Source organism: Lepisma saccharinum, chromosome 23 (genome assembly GCF_977018435.1).
Source record: "Lepisma saccharinum chromosome 23, izLepSacc3.1, whole genome shotgun sequence".
Classification (NCBI taxonomy): Eukaryota; Metazoa; Arthropoda; class Insecta; order Zygentoma; family Lepismatidae; genus Lepisma; species Lepisma saccharinum.
Window position 1 is genome coordinate 12,953,073 of NC_139251.1, and position 23,513 is coordinate 12,976,585.

At 37.6% G+C, this 23,513-nt stretch overlaps 1 protein-coding gene across 3 annotated transcripts in view; it reads left to right on the plus strand.

Annotated features, from left to right (window-relative positions):
* Positions 1 to 235: 235 nt before the first annotated feature.
* LOC146005279 (beta-glucuronidase-like) overlaps positions 236 to 23,513 on the plus strand; it is a 57,676-nt gene continuing 34,398 nt past the window's right edge. Inside the window, exons 1-4 of one of the 3 annotated variants that reach the window (XM_083144397.1) lie at positions 236 to 407; positions 11,601 to 11,803; positions 16,371 to 16,547; positions 21,692 to 21,852. In XM_083144397.1, the coding sequence (XP_083000523.1) occupies positions 11,603 to 11,803; positions 16,371 to 16,547; positions 21,692 to 21,852 (539 nt within the window). In that variant the 5' untranslated portion in view covers positions 236 to 407; positions 11,601 to 11,602. The other 2 variants (XM_083144399.1, XM_083144400.1) reach the window with 2 other exon arrangements.

The window sequence follows — 23,513 nt, forward strand, 5'->3', positions numbered from 1 at the left end:
TATCATGGGTACGTAATAAATGCAGCTCCAATAATCTCCACACAACTTACAGTTTACATTCTCTTCGAATTAATGAGCAGACGTTATCAACTTGGAGCACAAGAAAGGAAAGTTCTGCTGTAGATGTATTCAAGCAAGCCATCGACCACTGATAATGAAGTTCATAGGTTACATAAACACAGCGATGTTGTATGACTATCGAAGAAGAGACGCTAATATTTGCTTGGGGAGTCTGTAACAAGAGTTTTGAAAGGGGGACGACAAAGCAAGCAATAACTGCAATGCAGTCGGCATGAAGAATGTGACGGTGACACAAGAACAGTTTATGGAAACTGAACGGGCCGTAAAAGCTCTCTACTATTGGTTGTAGTGATGGGAGCGTGATTCAGGACAGGAGTGATCTAATGGTGTGTTTGCGTTAAAGTATTTTGTTTTCTTTTAGTTCATCTTAAAGCATAAACATGCCTCAATAGTCGAATTTCCGTGTTCCTGTGTGTGTATCTATGTGTGTGTGGTACTTGTCTAACATTTTGTTATTTAAAAACCATCTACATTTGCTTGTATTTGCGAGTTGCTCAGTTTGATCCTCACAGGCCTACGTTTCAACGTAAGTATGTTGTTTTATTTCATTATTGCCAAGGTTTACGTAAATTACCCGTAATTTACTAGTAATTTACTTTGCTTAGAAGACTATTTTTTTACGCAAATGTAAAGAACTAATTCTCTTTTGTAAATTAGTAATATAAAAATACTTTAATTATATTACATTTTAAATTTTAATTTTCTTTCATATTTCAGCATAATATCGTTATTTTCTGAAGATTGTTTACACAGCCCCCTGACCCACACTAACAGATTTTTAAAAATTGAACTTTTCTTTTACATATTTTTGAACATTGTTAAACCTGTTGATGTATATCAACATAAAGATTAAGGACAATTTATTTGAATTGGATTTCAAAGATTTAGTAACCTTCAAATTCCTTCCTCATGCGTATTATACACTTGCATAGGCTGTGAATGTGAATATGGCAGTTCGTAAAACTCCAATATAGGAGCACATACAAATTCGGAAGGAAAGTTTTTAAAGCTTCTTTTTTTATACCACTGCCAACTAAAACAAAAACCATCGCAAAAAAAATGTTTTTCTTTTAATTTCTATGTTTCATTCTAGTTTTTACGTACATTACGTTTTTACACGTAATGTACGTGTCATGTAGAAAACTTTTTCTTACGCTTAATTGCACAACCCTGACTACTGCTCTGTTTCCGCTTTCTTTGCATACAGGATGTCCCAGACAAGTCGGACACCCAAGAGATTCATAGACTCTTCTACGCTCCCCATCAGTGGGACCGCTCCCCCCCCCCCAAGGGTTTCTGGCAAGTTAACCGAAATATTATGTAGTTTTGATTGATTGATTGAGTTTATGCACAGTAAGGCTAATCGGGACTGGACATACAGTTGAAAGTGGGATCCGAACCACTATGTGCCTCCACCCGGGACCTCTTGACGACGCTACCACTGCGCCATCGGGGATGCCAAACGTGATGTAGTAATTGTTACTGCAACCCGACTGCAAAATAAGGACGCCTCTTTTAGTTCACGTTGACAGCTACTGTAGCTGTCAACGTGAACTAGCTACACATTAATGTTGAACAGAGCTCGATATAGAATTTTTTACCAAACGGAACGTTTCACTTTCATTAACATGACAGAGCTACTACTGTTGCTAGTGGCGCAACCACAGGGCGGGGGGCATTGCCCCTCCCCAACCATCAACGGAAGTCAATTCTAGGGGGCAAACATTGACGGCCAAGAATCCACGACTTTTGCGACACCGTCGTTTGCGACACTAGCATTTCTGCCGTCATATGCGACACTGTATAAAAAATATATTCCATGACAGTTGCGACACCGTCATCTGCGACACAAAGTGTAAATAGCTTCGCTTCACACTTGGCAGCATCATGAAAGCTGGTGTGTTTTTGAAAACCTTTATTAGTTTTCCTTCACACTGGCATCATGGAAGCTGGGTGTTTAAAAGCTGGATGTATTTATCCTTTGTCAATGACTGATTTTTTAGATCCCTTGTCAGTATAGGAGCAGACTGCAATCCCTTGTCAATGTAGAAATGTATAATGCGTCGTTTCTCTTGAAGTTGAACCAACATCTTACTATTTTCATTCTAATTTCTGAACGTATGCCATTCTCCTCAAAAAGCACTTAAGATCTCTATGCATTTCATAGTCGGTAAACGCTCTTTGTATTCTCTCATCTAATATAATGTACTGACGTCGTCTACGTTTCCCTTTAAGATTCAAGGCCTTTCTCTCACATAAGTAGTCGTTGTACACAACTCCTAATCTTAAAGTCTTCACTAATTGGTATACGTTAGGACTTGACTTTTCCGTCAATACATTAACTGTATGGTTCCTATCCCTCGACTGCATTGTTAGTCCTGTGGCGCTGTTGGGAGCAGTTCCACATGGAAATGTCGAAAACAGAGTTGTTCATCCACTGTTCAACGAAATAATCCAAAAATTTGCTCAATATGTCGTGGTTTGGCGCATCTTCCATCACACATTATCATTGGTTAAAGTGATAATTACAACCATTGAACTGAGCCTCGGAAAATACTTTCTTCAGAGACGCTATTGCTGCTGCACGTACGCAAATGTCGCTAATTCTGGTAAACAAATTAGAAATCGTAGGGGAAAATCCAAGCAGTGTCGCTTATGACGGGAAGAAACCAGTGTTTGCCTTAGTGTCGCAAATGACGGTGTCGGAAATGTCGGAACTCCGACGGCCAAGAGCACCTGCACGGGGGCACAGAGGATCAATTGCCCCCTTCGATTTCAAATGTTATGCAAATTAAAATATATTTCGTACAATTTTCTTGCTCGTTTCGCTCGCAATACCTCTTTTCTCAGTCTCGTCAAGTTCATAGCCATAGCTAGGGGGCGGCGGTGGGAGTCGGCCCTACTCCGAACGATCTAAATGGAAAAAGTTGTAAAATGAATGCCATGGCGTCCAGTGAAATTATTCGCTAGAAATTTTCTTGCTCGCTTCGCTTGCAATATCATTATTTTCTGTAATGTAATGTATTTCAATAATATGTGTTGTATATACGAAACTTTGAATGCGTACACAATTTAGTGTTAGTATGTCGCATATGTATGTATGTTCTTATTTTGTTTCGCTCCATGTTGCATATGTGTAAAACATATGTTGTAAATGAAAGTTATAGCTTCATGTTATATGTACAAAAATAATTATCATCGGAATGCATTTATCATTCATTATCTGCCATTCAAAGATAGAGTTTATTTGCTTGTTTTCTATTATTAGCTAATGAGAATAATGTGACGGTGTTGAAAAGATATTTCAAATCGTTTGTTCCAAACAAATGCTTTAGCACCGACGTCTGCGTAATTTATGAGGATAATAACGTCTTTGATACTACCACTAGTAATAATAATAATACTAATAATACTAATAATACCGTTAATATTGCTATTGTTGTTATTATTATTATTATTAATATTATTGGTACGTTTATCCTGGTACTTGCCTTCCAGACAAAAATTCGTGGTTGCCCCTCTGACTGTTGCCAATGCATCATAATGCATTTTACTATCTTAAATAAAGTTGCATAATATCAGGCCTCATGATGACCCTTCATTTATCGCTTTCGGTTCCGAATTAAGGTTTACCATTTAAAAATAATATTTTTATGCACAAATGGTGTATATGCAACACATGAATCTAAAATTTCATGTTACTTGAAAATGTTCCTTGTTGCCATGCCAACGGGATGATGTGCACGATTGTACACAAAATGACCAGAGGGTAAAGATAATACGGACTTCAATGTTTCATGCAATTGTTATTATCCATGGTGTATTACATGTAATCTATAGTGTTTTTTAAAGACTATATATTTAACAAGTCTGCTTTTAATATTAATATTAAATGTGGGCTACAAATTTCATAATAAATCATAAAAAGTATGTAATTACATACTGTGTTGTATTGCCATTTTCCCAAAAGTAATCTGTATGGGCTACATTACTATTTTTCCCAATTAGCTTTTGAAATCTACAATTACAAACTTCTGTGAAAACGCATGAAGCAATTTTGATCTTTCTTCATGCAAAAAGTTACATTATATGTGTATAAAGCCACCGTGATTTACTCTTGCATCCAGGATATTGATTGATTTATTTCGTTAATTTTTCTTCCCTTTTCTCCCACTTTTGGCTAATTGCGAAGATGAGGATGAGTGATGATATGATGAAGCTGGTGAAGGGACACCTCATGCAATTGAATTTATTACTTGTGGTACTTACATTCAGTGTTATAGAATATATGTATTTACTTTTAATTGTTAAATGGTGTTGAAATCCCCCATGCAAAGTGTCGGGATTCTCCAATAAGTTGGAACAATGTCAACAACACGTAGACTTTAGTTTCGAACCTCCTCTCTTCTCTCAAATTAGCTTAGAGATATGACAATTGTCTTGCGCTAACGAGATATGTCCAGTGTTTCATAAAACTTACATTCATTTCATTAGCTTTACATACCGGGTGTCCGAGAAGTCTTTGTATGAAAACAAAAATTAACTGTATCCGCCATATGCAACATAGACATGAAAAAATGGTACCAAAATGTTCGGAAACTATTCAAGTTTTATTGGCAATAGGATAGAAATCAATAAATCTCCACGTGAGCACCCTTGGTAGAACGGAGTACATCTAGTCTAAATTCAACTTCTCGCCATGCATTAGCCAACATCACAGGAGGGATTGATGTGATGACTTGGGTTATCCGTTGTTGCAGAGTTGCAAGATCGAATACAGGAGTTCTGTAGACATTGTCTTTCACATAACCCCATAGAAAAATCTAAAGGGGTTATGTCTGGAGATCGTGCAGGCCACGCTGTTGGTCCATCTCGACCAATCCATTTTCCAGGAAATGTCTGATCAAGATAGAAACGAACCTCCAGACTACAAAGTGGCGGTGCACCATCTTGTTGAAAGATAACATGTGGGTGGTATTCTAGCAATTGAGGAACAGCAAACAATTGCAACACGTCGAGATACACTCCAGATGTTATGGTGTCCTCACAGAAAAAGAATGGTCCGATTATTCTGTCATGCAGCAGCGCGCGCCAAACATTCACCTTCTGGCTGCCCATGGTCGACTCCCTAACCTCATGAGGGGGTTCTTTACCCCAGATACGCACGTTGTGTCTATTCACTAAACCACTGACATGAAAGACCGCCTCGTCTGAAAAAGCAACACGTTTCACCGCAAAGTTATACTGACGTTTGCCGTCATTGGGCAACAAAGCCTGCAGGATTTGTACTTTGTATGCACGAAACAGTAAACGTTTGTGTAACAAATCATGAACAAAACTTCTTTGGATCTGTAATTCACGTGAGGCCATACGCACGGATTTCTTCGGACTGCGCACAAAAGCCACTCTGACATCTTCCACCCTTTCGTCTGAGGCTGATGGTCGGCCACTTCTCGGTGCGTCAGCAACAGTTCCTGTGGTCTTGAACTTGTCATACCACGACTTGATGCTCCTACCATCGGGCGGCATCTTTTGGTACGATGTTTGAAACTGTCTTCGACAGTGTTGTGTGTATGTACATATCCATTATCATATTCTTTACACTTCTAAAAAAATAAGAACAGAAATCCACTTCGAAGTATAGGCTATCTTTAATCTTGCAATTTATTTTCGGTGCCATAATGAACTCTCTCACAATGTCGAAACTTTATTTGAGAATTGCGGACTGAGCAGTGCGGGCACCCAAGCACTGACTCTTTACAGTAAACAGCTTACTATGTAATGGAAGAGATTTGCAACTGATATTCAGTGCTGCTAGCAGACAGCGGCGCTATCGTGAACTCAAATATCTTTGCAGCATCTTGTAACTCGATAACTCTTGTATTATCGAGAGGAAGCTGTTCAATGTACAGTTAGATTGTTTAGTAAAATTAGCATTTTAATATTATGTATTTAAATATAAATAAAGTTGAGGAAAGTATAGTCTTCATCACTTCTTCTTTCCCACAAGATTCCAGGACATTCATGCATCCCGAAGAAACTATTTTGGACACCAGAACAAATTATACCATTCCGGGATTCCGTTGAACACCCCTTAAATACGCCCATGGTTATATGCATAGCATAGCGGGATTACCGCAAACCACTCTATATGTAAGCATACATGCTAAGAAAATATGAAATTAGATTAATATATCCTTTCGATACTTAATTAGTACTGATCTAGATGAGTATGCATGAGTTAATGTTAGGCTAAAGGTAATGTTCCCCGTGCATATAGCACCTTGCCATGAAGGCACATTTAGGGGATGTGGGGTAGGACCCCATACATTCTCGATCTCGGACATTTTAAAGATGATATGAGGTGTAGTGTCAATTAGTGTGTTGATTGTTACTCAACTCTGCACTGGAACACGTGAATGATATTTTCAAAAAGGGAGTGCAAAAGTTGATCCACGCTTGCAGCATGGGAATGTAACCACAATCAATAATCAATCACTAAAGAGAAAATACAATAAGCTCGGCGATTTGGAAAAGAAAATAAGATAAGTAGTTTATTTTTTGGGCATAGTTAAATGTCATCACGATACGTCAATCTGTTCAACTCATAAGTCATAAGCATGTTAAAAAGTTGGTTGTTTTCGAAAGACTAACTTGGCGATTCATTTATCATTTAGATATGCAGTGGCGGCGATTGGTGTGTGTGTGTGTGTGGGGGGGGGCCTTTTCGCCACTTTTGCCCCCGTACTATGCTAAATCTGATCTACAAAAGGAAATAAAGCAGCTCCCCGTGGCGGAGTGGTTATCACATCGCGCTACTACGCCAGGGGTCCCGGGTTCGATTCCCGGCCCGGGCATGCATGTTTGTGAGTGTCCATTCATCACTCATCCATATTTTTGCAAATTAGCCAAAAGTGGCACAAAAAGCGAAGTAAAAAAAAGAGCAAAAGTCAGTAAAAAGGGAAATAAACTGTCTTTGCATCCCCTCCTCGCAGTTTTGGCACCTTGCTACCCCGGTTTTGGAACCCAATCGCCGCCACTGTAGATACAGTGCAAACACAGTCAGTTGTCTATTATTTATCTTAATTTGTAAGGGTTCTTATTTACACAAGGATCTGAATCAGATTCATGTACATTGTGAAGTATCTGCTTTCAGTAACGAGGACTAAAAATGATTCGTCATTAACATGAATTCATCTTCACATGATAGATAACAGAAACACAACACTTGGAATTATTCTTTGTCAAAAGTGATAACATCTGAAATAAATATAACTCTCTCTTTATCTCTTAACTTCTCAGGAGATTTACTTGGATTAGTTGAATCAGTAAACTGATAAATCACGATTACTCACACTTTAGTCTCTTGACAAAATGATCCCATGATGGCCCCTGAAGATACCAGAAGTCGATATATAAGATTTGATTTCTAGGGTTTTCTGTGTAAATGTTGATCGCTCGAACTGAGGTAGGTGAAACGCAGGTCTCAAACTTTTTCTGTTCAATAATTATTGTGTGGCATAGTTTTGATGCCCTGGCTAAAATGTCCTAAAAGTAATGTTGTTGAGTCTTTTTTTAAAAAAATATTTTACAATTTAAGGCTTTCTAATAGCAGGTTAAGTTTAAAATACCTTTATTCAGAGGCGCCTCCTGAAAGCATGCGGTGTATACTGCGCATGCGTCAATTATGGGAAAAAGGACAGCTTGCTCTGCGACGACATTAATGAGCATTTCTACATTCTAATTTCTTGATAAAGGAGAAGTATTTATTTTACACGAGAGCGCTCAACTAAGCTTATATTACATTTCTTGGACCTGAAATGAAAGAAAGTAATAATTCTTTTCCCACAATTGACTCATTATTCTTCGGAAAATTAAGGATATCAACTACTACCAATGGTAGTATTAAAGATTTGAAATATTTTTTCAACACTGTTAATTTCGAATTAGCTAATAATGAAAAACAGGCAAACAAACTCTATCTTTGAATGGCAGAAAATAAATGATAAATGCATTCCGATGATAATTATTTTTGTACATATAGCATGTAGTATAACTTTCAAGGACAACATATGTTTTACACATATGCAATATGGAGCGACACAAAGTAAAAAACTACATATGCAACATGGTAACACTAAGTTGCGTACATATTCAAAGTGTATTCAATACATATATACAACACATATTAATTAAATACATTACATTACAGAAAAGAACCAAATTGCGAGCGAAACGAGTAAGACAATTTTTAGATCCCATTTTTGCAATTGAAAAGAATATTGATTTAATAGGGCGCAAATAAATTTAATTTCACTGGATGCCATTGCATTCTCTCTTTTACAACGTTTTTTTTTCATTTTGATCGTTCGGCATGCATGGCCGACTCCAGCGACCCATAGCTATGGCTCTGAACTTGACGAGACTCAGAAAAGCAAGCCTTGTGAGCGAAGCGAGCAATAACATTTTACGAAATGTGTTTTTATGTGCATAAAATTTGAAATCGAAGAGGGCAATTGCTCCTCTGTGGCCTCCGTGCAGGTGCCCTTGGCCGCCAATATTTGCTCCCCTTGCTCCCCGCTATTTGTCCTAATAGGGCGCAAATGATATCACGGGGCGCCAAGGCATTCTCTCTTTCACAACTTTTTTAATTTAGATCATTCGGCTCGCATGGCGGACTCCCGCCGAACCCTAGCTACGGCTCTGAACTTGAGACTGAGAAAATAAGGTAATGCGAGCGAAGCTAGCAAGAGAATTTTACGAAATTTATTTTATTTGCATAAAATTTGATATCAAGGGGGGAATTGCTCCTCTGTGTCCCCCTGCAGGTGCCCTTGGCCGTCAACGTTTGTTCCCCCCTTGCACCCCACTAGAATTGACTTCCGTTGAAGGTTGGGGGCAATGCACCCCTGTGATTGCGCCACTGGTATCCACATGATATAAACTAACTTGTTAAATCATCGCCAACTGACCTCTCGATATCTGGGAAAATACAAATTGGGAAGGTATATTTTTTCTAGAAAGTAAATCATTGTACGGTACATGCTAGTTTAAGGTAACGTAGATAATCCTGAGTATACTACCTGTCGATATGCGTCAATCAAATAATTGCAAGTCAACAATCCACATATTTTTAATGCTACGGTGTATCCGAAATTGTTCTATCTATAAACATAAAATTTTGGTGTTTTGAAAGAACTGTCAATTTTCTACATACACGCTTGCGTCGGTGGTGTCGACTCAAGCAGCCTAACTACAGCAAGTCACTTTATGCACGTTAAACTGGCTTGTTTAATGCATACGAACCTTGAATTTCGAGCTCAGTGGAAGATTCACGCCTTAAAGATGTACAGTACTTATTTGCTATGAGGAAGCTATGCTATACGAATGTACAGATATAACACCGTTCCAGTTGATGCGAGTTTATTTACATAATGTGCATGCACCATAATACTACATAAATATAGTTTCTTAAATAAACTCGCTGAAATAAATTATTGTCTCTTATCACTTTGGCCAGTTTGATGGATATTCATTCAACCGAACTAATAATGAACTAACTTGGTCTCTTGTCTTTTTAAAAATAATCAAAATAACAATGATTCGCTGTTAAATCACTTCTCCACGTAGTATGTGAATGAGTGCAAGATCGGAACTTAAAACATTACGGAAAGTACTTATCCTTCTCCTCCATATCGTGGTTGCTCGGACACCTTAACAAACTGTCTACCTGGAGGAAATTAATACCACTTCCTCTCCCTGTTCAGAATCCAAAATGTGCTGCCTGAAGAGCTGCGAGATCGCACCGAGGCTTCGTTCTTACGTCATTGCGTAACCGATTTTATCGACCTCTGGTGGCAATAATATACATGATTCCGTCAAACTGCCACAAACGAAAGCGAGATAAACAAAATGAGGACTTCGTCCGCACTACGGTCCATAATAACTTCAGGCTAGTTGGAAAGCGAAATCAACAATCTCTAAAATTGATTCTCAAACTCCGCCGAAAGCGACCGATGGTTCGATATGAGAAATCGAGGCAAACCATCTCGCGCATTGCTTCACATGGGATTCGAACTCGTATGTACAGTGGGATCCATGAGTATTACCCTGCAAATTGTCCATGACTATTTTCATTAATTTTTCTCTTACATCCTATGTGTTTTTAAGCGATGGATTTTTATGTATGCTGGTTCAGAAGTTATCAACAGCTTGTTTTGAGTTTTCTTTTAATTCTTGAAGCTGTTATTGGATCAAGTAAGATGTACGAACATGGTGATGGACAATTTGCACGATAATACTCATGGATCCCACTGTACTGTACATTCCTTTTAACATGGTATCGTGTAACGTGCAGTTGATTTAACATGTTCGTTGTGTATTTTAGTTGCATTAAAAAATTGAGATACCTAAACGAAAATGTAAGGTACAGTTAAACTTAAAAAGAAGTACATTTATTTTGCAAAATTATCAGAGGAAAAAGTTAGATATCCTTGTTTTCACTTAACAAAATATGGCAAACTTATATATAACGCAGTTCCAACTTGATGTTGGTCACATTCTTCCATGTGGACTATCAGAATCTTGGAACGATATGAATAAAAATGCATTATGATCCATACTATCGTAACAATCTATAAAATCATTGGAAATATTAACTACAAAAAACTCCAAACCTCAGACTTTAGCCATCGCTTTTCCAGACAGGAAATATCTAGAAACATCTAAGGAATGCCTTGTCAGACATTGCCGAGCTTCCTTGATCGCCATCGTTGTAAACAGGTGTAGACGATTGCAATCAAGGAAGAGACTACAGGTAGCTGATTCGGCATTGTTTAGTAAATTCGATTGGAATAAATGTCTGGGATTTGGAGTTCTTTGTACTTAATATTTTCAATGAGTTTATAGGTTGTTACGCTATAATCATGCACACTCGTAATATTGCTTAATAGTTGCAATAAATTGTTAATAAAAAATAACACCATTGACATCTTTTCTATGAACCTAAGGGACCTCAGTAAAGTCACTATTAACACAATGACCTAAGCTTAAACACATAATTTCCTAATGAAATGATATGTGATCAAGTTTTGTGTGTATATATATAGGAAATAATTTTAAATGTATTTTTATGTAGGTGTGTGTGTATATAATATATATATATATATTACAGAAATATATGTAATTGTATTCACTATGTATCCTTCATATGGGCTCTGTAATTAGGTATGTACCTGTTGAGTTCGATAAATAAATAAATAATGCTAAAACGCAATGCTGCAAAATCGATACAATATGTCTTGATACATTTTCAATATACTGAAATCGATAGTATAAAGTTCATATTGTCTTAATTTGAGATCAGTGAACCCTGATTATTATTATTAATTTTTGAGCACTCGTATTTGTTTTGACATCAAATTCTTGCCTTAGGAGACTTAGGCTACAGTGCACAGCACACACACAATTTTCATATATTTTGTTATAAAGAATATGTGACTGATTGAATATATTTGTAGATATGATACTACCGACGAGTATTTGTTTCTTGTTCGTGTTCCACGTCGCTCGTGGAGCGCTTGAGGGAGGAATCCTCTTCCCCCAGGACTCCGAAACACGGGAAACCAAAATCCTGGATGGAATTTGGAACTTCAGGACTTCCCTGGCGGGAGATCAGGAGGCTGGGTTTCGTGACGAGTGGTACAGTAAGGCTCTCGCCCAGGTAAGATCATTATATCCACTAAAGAGTCATCGCTACAAAATTGATATGGATTTGTTTTTAAAATACAATTCTAAACATTAAGTAAAGTGTTTACACTATTTCTCAAGAAGGTTCTATTTCAATTTGGAATGTTTACCACTCGTATTTGGCAAGCTTCTGTGAGTACTGACCATCAACCTAATCTACCTAACCATCAATCTGGTTTACATTGGCCGAGTAGACGTGAGAGTAGTTGGTGCGAGTAGGGTAAAGCGAGCTACTCTTCCCGTGTAAGCAACTGGGGAGATTGCTGCAGCCAGTAGACGGGAGAGTAGCTGAAGCGAATGGGGTAAAGCGAGCTACTCCCCTCGTATAAACAACTGGGAAGAGAACTGAAGCCAGTACTCGCTCCAGTATTGAGGACAGTCGAGTTGCTTTCTAAGGAAGACAGCGACTCGACTCAGTTGCTTCCTCCCCCATTGATTTTTTCACTCGCGTGTAAACTCGACAGATCACTCAATCAATGTAAACGCTTTCTGAGGAAAGTTTAGAGTCTGTGTTGTAGTCGAGTGTTGTGAGTTTGCTTGTATTTTCTTTTTAAATCAACCATGAATAGGAGGTAGTCCAAGTCCGACAACATAAAGTTTGTAGAACTGTACCGTAAACATGGAATTTGTGTGTCGATTCTAGCAATAAACAAAAGAAACTACGGGGCCATAAGGGCAGTATATGATTGAGAAGTAAAATTGAAACTAAAGAAAAGCTGAAAATTGTTAACTGCACTTACTAAACAACTTAAAAATTAGGATAGCTTTAATACTCTTAAGGCGCTTTAATAATTTTACCATGGGTGCGATATTCTGTGGATACCTTCTTAGCTACAAAATTAAGACTCCCTCACTGGATGAGTTGGCAACACTGGCATGAAATGACACAGACCATGACCGAGACCTAGTGGAGATATAGCCAACATCTACAAATGAAGAATACCTGAGATAATTGTAATTCAAGTATTTATATATTGGTGCGTTAGTTTTGAAATTTCATTAGCCCCACACAATAACTGCTATAAACACTTTACCAGTTATTCGCGTTTCTTCCTAAGATCGCGGATTCATTTCACACATAGTAAGAGTTTTATAAATATTATGCAATTAACTACTTCATAGTAGTAATCATAATCCATCAATATTTAACTGAGCATCATTTTAAAGAGAAATTCTTTTCTACATCAAATAAATTGATTAGACTATAACCAAAATTTCTCTGACAGCTATCGAATAACACACAATACATGAAAATTGCTACAAAAGTCTTTTAAAACTATAACAATAACATTCCAGGAAACTTCTCGAAAGACATATACTTATTCAGGTTTACTTGGAGTCCTTGCTAAAACATAGGCATTGCATTTCATTTGTTCTTTGATCTATTTCACCCATGCATATTTTTCCATATACACAAGAAACAAGAATTATGGTCTGCTCTTCATTCTAAGGGAAATGTTAATACCTGTCTCCTACAAACATGTTGCTCATAATCATAGCTTAAAGTATAATATTCATGTGAAAGTAGTTTCTATCTTTATATAAACATCAAGTAAGGTTACTACAGTAAAGTTAAGTCGAATTTTAACAAAAGTAAAAATAATTGAGAAGTAATCGATTTGCCATAAATATTGTATGTGTTGTTCAAGATTAAACGTTTTATAACATAGTCAACCATATTTGAAAATAAAGGCCAGGTTTATATATTTTGTTCATGTTTCAATAACTGTTGAAAATGCTGGAAAAGGTCACAAAGATATTTTATACCTGATGTTTCTACATGTTTTTTCCTATTACTAGATCAAAAATAAATTTGATTTGATTTTACAACATATAATTATTTACATTTAATAAATGAACTAAGCAAATGTAGGTTATACAAATCACTGTAAAGCTATGTAAGCATTGTAATTTGATAGCCTATATTTATATATTTACGTAAAATTCTATGTAGATATACAGGGTGGGCACAAAGTCGCTTCCCAAAATATTTGATTTCTTCATTTATTGGGGAAAGCAACTTTGTGCCCACCCTGTATATAGATAATTCACAATAAGTTAATGATTATTTGCATCACAAGTGCTTATGATATAATTTCCTTCAACGCACTGTTTATGAAGGTACGCGTTAATATAATGGTGGTGTATCTACTACATTGTCCTCCTCCGTAGCCGAGCGGGTTAAGGCGTTCACTCGTCTTGAGATCGTTCGCTGCGGGACGGCGTAGGTTCGAATCCGGCTCTGGTCGGAATTTATTCGGCCTACGTATAGGGTCGGTGGCAACCCACCATCGCACAGTGTGGTATTTTCGTAATCTAGCTGGACAAAATTATTTAGCCTTCAATATGTAAGTTATATATGCTGTAAAGTGTTGTAGATGAAATACAAAAGCACTGCCAAGGGTTGAGACATATATTTCAAGAAAATACCTCATACTAATAATAAAATATATGACAATGATTGGTGTTAATTACATCCACTGTTTCCTTGGCAAACACAAACTTGATGGGACGACAATATCTAGTAGAAAATGGGGAAGGGTTTTGCCATATGATGTATTTGAGGTTTTGGCTATTTACTGAATACAATTGAATAGTCACCATTGATAGGCTAAAAAACTTTCGTCAGTGGAATTTTTATCAGAAAATTTTTGCTTATATCTATTTTGAACGGCCCCATTGCAACCCCACTTCACAATTAGTTCTAAAGTCTGTAATACAATTCAAGACATCTTCTTGTACTTTGCACCATCGCGTAATAGTGTAATCCAGAAGAGATTGCAGTTTTATTTCTGCGAACGTTTCTGTTACAGTAATGTCACTAGGATAGCACAACTGTTTTGCCGCTTGGACTTTCTTATAACTAGGATAAATATTTTTCTTTAATTGGTTAGTTGTATGGCGTATTGCGTTATATTGATGTGTCGAGAGATTCGCATCGACCATTAATGCCAGGGCTTGGTCTTCCGACAGTCCACTTCGTTTTGGGCTTACCAAACACTTCCGCGCTATTTTTATCTTTGTCCCTCTTCTAGGCGAAAATTGACAAAGCTCTTTTACAATTGCTGCTGAATTTCTTTTGCTTTCCTTCCGAAGCTGTAATTCGGCTGCTAATGGTATATATATATATATATCTCTTCCTGATTCGATGTTTCGAAGATGTGTTGAATTCGCCTTTCTTCTGTTTTATCACTAGCACTCTCAAAGTCTTTTTGCGGTCTTCCGACCTTTCTACTTGGTCCAGGTAGTGAAACACTTTCGAAACTTTCAGTAATAATATCAGGAAGTGATATATGTTGTTCTAACCACAAATAATTCGTTTTTAAAAAGCGTTCTCCATGTCTTCCGGACTTCAACCACTTTTGTTCTATTTTTTGGCTAATACTTCTGATTGTTACTTTTAAACGTTTTATAATGTCTTCCGAAAAGGACGAGGCACCACATTCTTCCATTATATAATCTAACAAAGCATCCGTTCTTGATTCTTTGGAGTTGGTATACCACACGTCGAAAACATTCCGCCGTGAAATTTGCGTAGTCATTCTGTAATTTTAAAAAAAGTGTATGAGTGTCGCAAACATTCGCAAACAAATTAACATAATTTGTGTAGGTAACAAGAAACTCTTTCAGAAAACTAGGATAACAGATCTGTATAATGCGATATAATGTACTAAAACTCTAGTCCAAACTGACTTATACGTTTTCTCATACAGAAATAAACGTGACTTTTTCTGATGGTGCTCATGCTTAAACTCAAACATATAATAATACACCAACAAATGTAACCTTACGTTGAAAGACAAAACAAAATAAGAACACCACACAATCACCACTAGCACATAGAAACAGACCGTATTCATCGAGCAAACTCAGACGAATGACGCGATCGCTTGCAGCACTTGGCAGGCGGAACTCAGGTGTTCGGCTAGTGAGACCCTTTTTGCTATTGTTCAGTGTGATTTCTTGGAATACAGAGCCTAGTTTCATGTAATATGGTTCAACTCCTTTGCAAATTAACAAGTATTTAACCCATGTAGCCATATGCGAAAATTGACTTTTGTCCAGCTAGATTACGAAAATACCACACTGTGCATCGTGAGGAAATTGGGAAGCTCCGAATGAGTGAGCGGTAACCCGGTCGAGAAGACCTACAACGGCTGGGGGTTCGACGGGCTGACCACCCGTCACCCCAATACTGGTCTAAGATCTTCACGCTACAACAGGTGACGGAGGAACAGTGTGGGAGGGAGACCAGCAGTCGGTAGGTAAGCCAAGGCCCTCACGGGCTGTAGAGCTATGGGTTATTATCTACTACATTAGGTCAATTTTAATGTGCTGGAAGCACCATGACATTATTTTTTAATTTGCCCTCTACTCGAATTAGCATTGTATGAATGCAAGTTTGTCCAACTACAAAAGCTTCTTAATATAATTAAATCCAATTAGCATAGGTGAAAGGAAAGTTCAAAACAGTTGAAAATGTGTGCTGCGGTATTCCGCTAGATAGTTCGAAATTTTCAATATATTTTTATTCGTACCAGACGGGTGAAGTCATTCCTATGCCAGTCCCCTCCAGCTACAACGACATAACCCAGAACGCCACCATCCGGGACTATGTGGGCTGGGTGTGGTACGACAAGGAGTTCTACGCCCCTGCTCAGTGGAGCGGACAACGAGTGTTTCTGCGTTTTGGAAGCGTCCACTATGATGCTCAAGTGGTAAGATAACTTTATTTATTGTATATTAAAACTGTTTATTAATGTAAAAATATGAGCGACCTCTATCTCTTAAATTTGTACATAGTACACCTCCACGGTGGGACTTACTTCGTCGTCAGTGCTACAAACAAGGGTACCCGCAGTAATTTTTCTCAAGTGGGGCTGTCACAGAAACATTATTATTATTATTAATAATAATAATAATATTATTGTTATTGCTATTATTAATGCTATCAATGTTTTTATTTCTTGTTGTTATTATTATTATTACATTACTATTATTACTACTACTACATGTGTTTTTTAAAGTTACATATATTTGTAATTTCCATATTCTATCACAATTTGCATAACTGTATACTTAACATTAATTCATGTAGAACAAAAAGCTCTTTTTATAGTTGACTGTAAGCTTAAATGTAACCCTATTTCAAATAATAAATAAATAATAATAATAGGTAATATAATAATAATAATAATACTAATATAGGGTGTCCGAAAAGTAACGTAGGATTTAAATTGTGCGCAATTTTTCCCCCGGAGGGTGGCAGCGTTCTGCGAGGTCACATGTACAGCGTGTCCCGCTTAAAAGAAAAATTCATAACTTCCAAACAAACTGTCAGAATGACGTGATTGTTGTTTCATTTTAAAGAATGACTCAGAATTTTTTTTTAGCAACACATTCAGTGGTAGTTGCGCATGCGCAGTAGCCAGAATGTCTTGAAAACTGATATTATCAGTTTCTCAGTAGCCATTCGTCATGTGGTCGCCACAAGAAAAGGTGTTTTGTGTTTTAACGTTGTATGAAGTGAAGTCTGTGACACGTAGTGGCCTGCTAGCTTGGCGTATGGATTTCCTCGGACTCTGGCTAAATGAGGCATGAACACGCTCCACATTCTCATCAGACACTTTCCTTTTTGAATGCTTACCTCTTATCGGCAACAAGCAACCGGTTTCGCGTAACTGTTTTTCCCATTTCTTTATTGAAATGTACGATGGAACTTCTTCTTTAGCACCCAAACCATAACATGCACAAAATCGTCTCTGCACAAGTGTCACAGACTTCACTTCAGACAACGTTAAAACACAAAACACCTCTTCTTGTGGCAACCACATGACGAATGGCTACTGAGGAACTGATAAAATCAGTTTTCAAGACATTCTGGCTACTGCGCATGCGTAACTGCCACTGAATGTGTTGCTAAAAACATTTCTTAGCCATTCTTTAAAATAAAACAACAATCACATCATTCTGACAGTTTGTTTGGAAGTTAAGAATTTTTCTTTTATTATACGTATAAGCGGGACACGGTTAGTAAAAACATTGCGGTTAGTGAATATCGAGTGCTACGCCACGGAGGAGCGATCGTTAAAATCCATTACAAGTACGGAGACTGTGGGCAAATTATGGTACCTGACATTTCCGGTAGGAGAAGCCCCACAAATGAAACAACTGTGCTTCACACGATATTTTTCCTCTGATGATTCATTAAGTCCAAAGTTTATGCTGCAAAAATATGAACGAATCCAGAATTGAAAGCAGAAATTCCAAGAGTTATGAACGGAATTGAGCCGAAGTTAGGTGAAAAAGTGATTCAGAATTTTGTGAAAAGAATTGGAATGTGTCAAATGCGTCGTGAAGGACATTTCTCAGGTATCCTCTTCCACATTTAATGGCAATGTTTACCCTTTCAAACAATGTAATAACTTTGCTAACTAATAAATACATAAAATGTTTCTTTCTTAAATTAAATACTGCATTTCGTTTGGGACACCCTTTAGTTGCTGCAACTTACGGCCTGTAAGACACAGAAAACAATATTTTTGTTATACAATATCTCTACAATTTCACCATTCGAATTACATTAACTCTTTTGAGAAATCTCAGGAGGGCACGTGGCCCCTCCAGCCGCCCATGGCTTCAAAGGCAATCTATTCCAAATAGGAAAATTGACAGTGCTGCAGCACCAAAATTTTAACAGGGCGTACTTTGGGTTTAGTTAAATAGAGACCATGTTTTCATTAAAACCCTTTAACTATGGCGGAGCTATACTCTCTAAAATTGGGCCTTTTTTGCGGAGCGTCTATACATAGACGGTATTTCAAAATCAACTGTTCTTGTATTGCGGTAAGTCACTTTTATGGACACCACTTTTTCGTGCAATTATTAATTACTCTATGTGGGCTATTGGCAATACAGTTAAAGAAAATCCATTGTCAGTTCCTGAAAAATATTTTTTTGCAATATGAAATTAGAGTCACGGTGGTGTGGTTGGTAGGGTGTCTGACTGCAATGCGGGAGACCCGGGTTCGATTCCTGGTGTGGGTGTTCTGAGGTCGGAATTTTACCGGCCTAGTCCCTGCATAAAACGGCTCTGGGTCTCACCCAGCCTCAGATCAATGTGTACCTAGGGCAACCCTGGAGGGCAAAGGCGACCGGAGCGTGGTGCTGATCACGTCACCTCCAAAATGACCTAGATTGAGAATATGTAGTGGGGGTGTGGGGCCCTATCCCCAATACCCTAAATGTGTTTTCAAGGCATGGTGCTGCATGCAGGGGGAACCTTACTTTTGACCTTACCTAATATGGAATGTTTATGTGCGGCAGAGTCTATATATAGATTGTTTTCCTTAGCTTAATTTTGCGGCAAGTCTTTTTATAGTTATTTCTTGCATTATTTAAGATGACACGAATTTTCGGTTGCAACTTTATATATAAGGTTTTTTTTTTGGTTGCACTTCTCTTGAACGTTGCCACAGGGAAGAGGTTAACTTTAGATTATGTATCCATTAAATATGAATGAAATTTTTTAACTTCTACAAAAAAGTCATTGATGGGAGAATACTGATAATGAAGGCACAAAAGAGGTTAATAGTCCACTGCCAATTGTTGCGATAAAGAGCAACAAGAACATTGTTGAGACATTCACTTGGGGTTTTCTCGATAAAATTGACGTGTGACGGGAAACATAGATTTGAATGTCTGGGAAGCTTCGTTCATTGCAGAAGAACACTGGAATAAATTAAATAATGAAAATGGTAACATACACCCACTGGAGTTTTCATTTTCACAAGTGGAGTAATTGATTGATTGATTGATTTGTTGTTTTAAGTCCACTTTATGCACAGAAAGGCTAATCGGGACTAGACCTACAATTTAAAGTGGGATCCACTTGTGCCTCCACCGGGTATCGAACCCGGGACCCCTTGATTACAAGGCACAAGTGGAGTAAGCCACCATCTTTAAAATTTAATGTGACGGGAAACATCAAAAACTCTGTGAAAGCAATGATGAATTTGAATTGCCTTATTATATTTGGGATTCATAATTAAAAAATATATATAGAAAATAAAAATATATAATTAATAAATAAAATAATAATAAAAAAATGTGATCATTTTTTTTATCTGAAATAAAAATAAAACAGATTGCTTGTTTCACAGTTAAGTTGCTATATTACAACAATGTAATATTGATAACATCCATTGTATAATTGATACCTTTTTATTGAAAATTCTTAACCATTGTTACAACTGTATCTTTGATCAATCTGAAAAAAATGTCTGTGAAGGGAGCGTGTGTTCTGAAACATCACAACGAAAAACTGTTTTTATGCTTGCAATAACCGTAGACTACAAGATAAATAATAATAAATAAACTCTCAAGGTATGTTAAGTTCAACTTCTGCATTGGTTCTGATAACAAAAATTAGATATCTCTTATTACTCGAGACCTGCACAAAGAGATCAACCAACTTTAAAAAAAAGATCCGCTAAAATTATTTATACACATTGTGCGAAATTATTATAGCATGCAAATGGCGATAAAATGCTGATGCGCGTCACGTATTCACACCCTCTCCCTTTCTCAACATTATGTTGCTGATCACGTAAATCCAGAAGTATTTGACCGTGATAAGAATTGGAGTAATGTCCAAATTACATAAATATAAACAAAACGAAAGTATATGGTATACACCCCCCTGGAAACTGGTGTGGCATTGCTATAAATTATTGGACCAACTGACCAAACACGTTAGTTTATATTGCAATTCAAGGGAAATGTTAAAATGTTATACATATTAACATTTCTTGGTTTCCGAGATGTCAACAAGTATATGCAGATCAGACATATTGGGATACATTTGTTATTTCAAAGGGCCATCTTTCACTTTTCTGGAATATCGATGGTTGTTGAAGGTCCAGGAAGCCATACATTCTAATTGGTTCTATTGGGTTCTGGTGGAGGACCGGAACCTTTGTTCTCACACAATTTAAATTCGGTCCAAGTTGCTTATTGTTTCGTTGAAAAGAGGATCCTGGACCGAATTGAAATTGATCCAGGAAAAAGGTTTTTGGACTCTATTTAAATTCATCTTGAAAAAAGGTTCCTGGATCGAATTGAAATACTCTATACATAAAAAGGTTCTTTACGGCCTAGAACCCATTTACACTTGCTGTTTTTCTCTTCCGGACGGGAATTATTTATTTACAATTCCTGGAAATTAACAACCCTGGGATTATAAAGGATCCAGAAATCCATACACTCTAATGGGTTCTATTTGGTTCTGTAACAGGACGGGAAACATTTTTCTCGAACAATTTAAATTCGATTGTTTAATTCAAAAAAGGTTATTGGACCGTATTTAAATTTAGCCGGATAAAGATTCCTGGACCGAATTGAAATAATTTACAGATAGAAAGGTTCTTTACGGTCCAGAATCCATTTACCCTTGCTGATTTTCTCTCCTGGACCGGAATTGAATTTATTTAAAATTCCTCGACCTTTAACAACCCTGGTTGATACTGACAGATAGAGAGGTATACACACAAATAATGACGACCATCACGTTATAGGGGCACTCTCTTCAATCATTTCTGATACTCGTAGGACAAGAACTGAACAATAGAAGAGTCTTCCCTATCATTGCATTTCTTGTAACGCCCTCTGAGCATATTTTTTCAATGACATTTACTTGCAGTAGAACTTGATATGAAATACCTTCCAGCCAGATCTGGGCTCTTTAACAAGTAACCCAATTAAGCCATATAATACCGATCACTGATATCACCGAGTGCGAGTTTTTTATGCTTTAACTGTCCTTTTATATCTTCTATTGTATGACGATTTGTTTTCATTTCAGTGGCTCAACGGTGTTCCGGTGGTTACCCACAACGGAGGACACTTGCCTTTCCAAGCGGAAGTGACAGACAATGTGATTCTCGGCGACAAAAACCGTGTTACGGTGGCTGTGAACAACACATTAACTCAAGATACACTACCGCAAGGCAGCACAAGTACAAGGTATGACACATGTATATCAGATTTTTCTCTGTTATTCTATACCCTGTCCCATCTAACTGTAGAGCAGAGCCGCGCATATCGGAGGAGGAGGAGGAAGAAAATCGAGTGGTGCAAGCGCAGCGTTGCCAACCGTACCGTCCAGACCTTAGTCCGTACGCTAAATGCACGGTTTGTCAAAATTTGCTCTTGCAGTTTTATCCCTAATATTTCCCTAAGAAATTCTTAAACCAATCTTACGGACCTGGAGACTAGAATACGGTCCGTTTGCCATGTGCGTTCGGTATTATCCTTCTCAAAAGTTTGCAACGCTGCATAGCGAAGGATGAAATCGGGTAACTCCCGTCGCCCATTACACAATCCCGTTTCTCTCACTGTTCATTGGTGGAGCCGTCTCGCGTCACTACTTGCGCAGAGACTTGTTCTCGTTCACCTGGTCTACAGTTAGCTGGTACGGAGTTTATTCTGATTTACTTCACATAAACGACCATGACGACAGAAATGTCTGAAGGCAACCACAACTTCCACTTTGGAACGTTTTAAACAAAATCTTTCTTCTGACCGCCTTCCACGTTTTTGTGCACGTTTCATGCACTTTATTTTAATAAGTTTAAAAATAGTATTAATTAACTATTTTTAGAATGATTGATTTGGTTTATTTTACTTCGACTTTTGTGTCACTTATATCTAATTGCAAAGATGGGGATGAATGATGATATGAAATTGATGAATGGACACTCACAAACATCCATGACCAGGTTGGGATTTGAACCAGGGACTCCTGGCGTCGTAGCGCGATGTGAAAATCACTACGCCACGGGGGCCGGCTACTATTTTCAGAAGAAAAGAAACACAATAACTGGTGTACGCAGGATATTTTTTCGGGAGGGGCTGGAATTGTAAGGGTAAATAGTAATGCATAGCTGCTTTGTAGGAGGTGATGTACACAATATGGTATTTTCTATATTTAGAACTTTCCACTCTTAAAAATGGTAATCGGGAGGTATTTTAACGGGGGTTTGCAACCATTACAATTAATACTACTGTAATTTTCTCCGAGTTCTTCACTGATTTTATTTGAAAAATCTTGATGTTCTAAAAAATTAGAGGGGGCGCTGTAGCCCCATCAGCCCCTCCCCCCTCCTTGTGCGTACTCGAGGTACCTGTAACCATGTGGTACCTCTAGTTTCAAACACCAGTACGTATTGTTATGTGCTTTAAATTGTGATTTAATGAAGATCCGTTATTTCGGAATGAAAAAAAAAGGTTTTTCATCCATTTTTGATCCTAGATTGCTGTGAATTACTTCCTCCTCGAATATAGCTAGAATCAAATTAAACTTTGCTAATTTAATTAAATTAATTAAAATTTATTATTAGTAAAATTAAATTCTTTGGGCTGGGACTACGGGACACGCGTTGGAGAGAAGCGTAACAACTTTTCTCCTGAGCTTTCGTCCAGTGTATGGGACCGGTGGCAACCCACCATCGTGAGGAATTTGGCGTTCTACGGATGAGTAGCGTAACTTGGTCGTGAAAAACCTACATCAACGACTGGCGGTTCGTCGTGCTGACCACACGTCACTTCGTAACTGGTTGGATAATCGTCCACCTCTATTGAGGCAGTTAGAAGGTAGGTTCTGGCCCTCACGGGCTGTTGTGCCA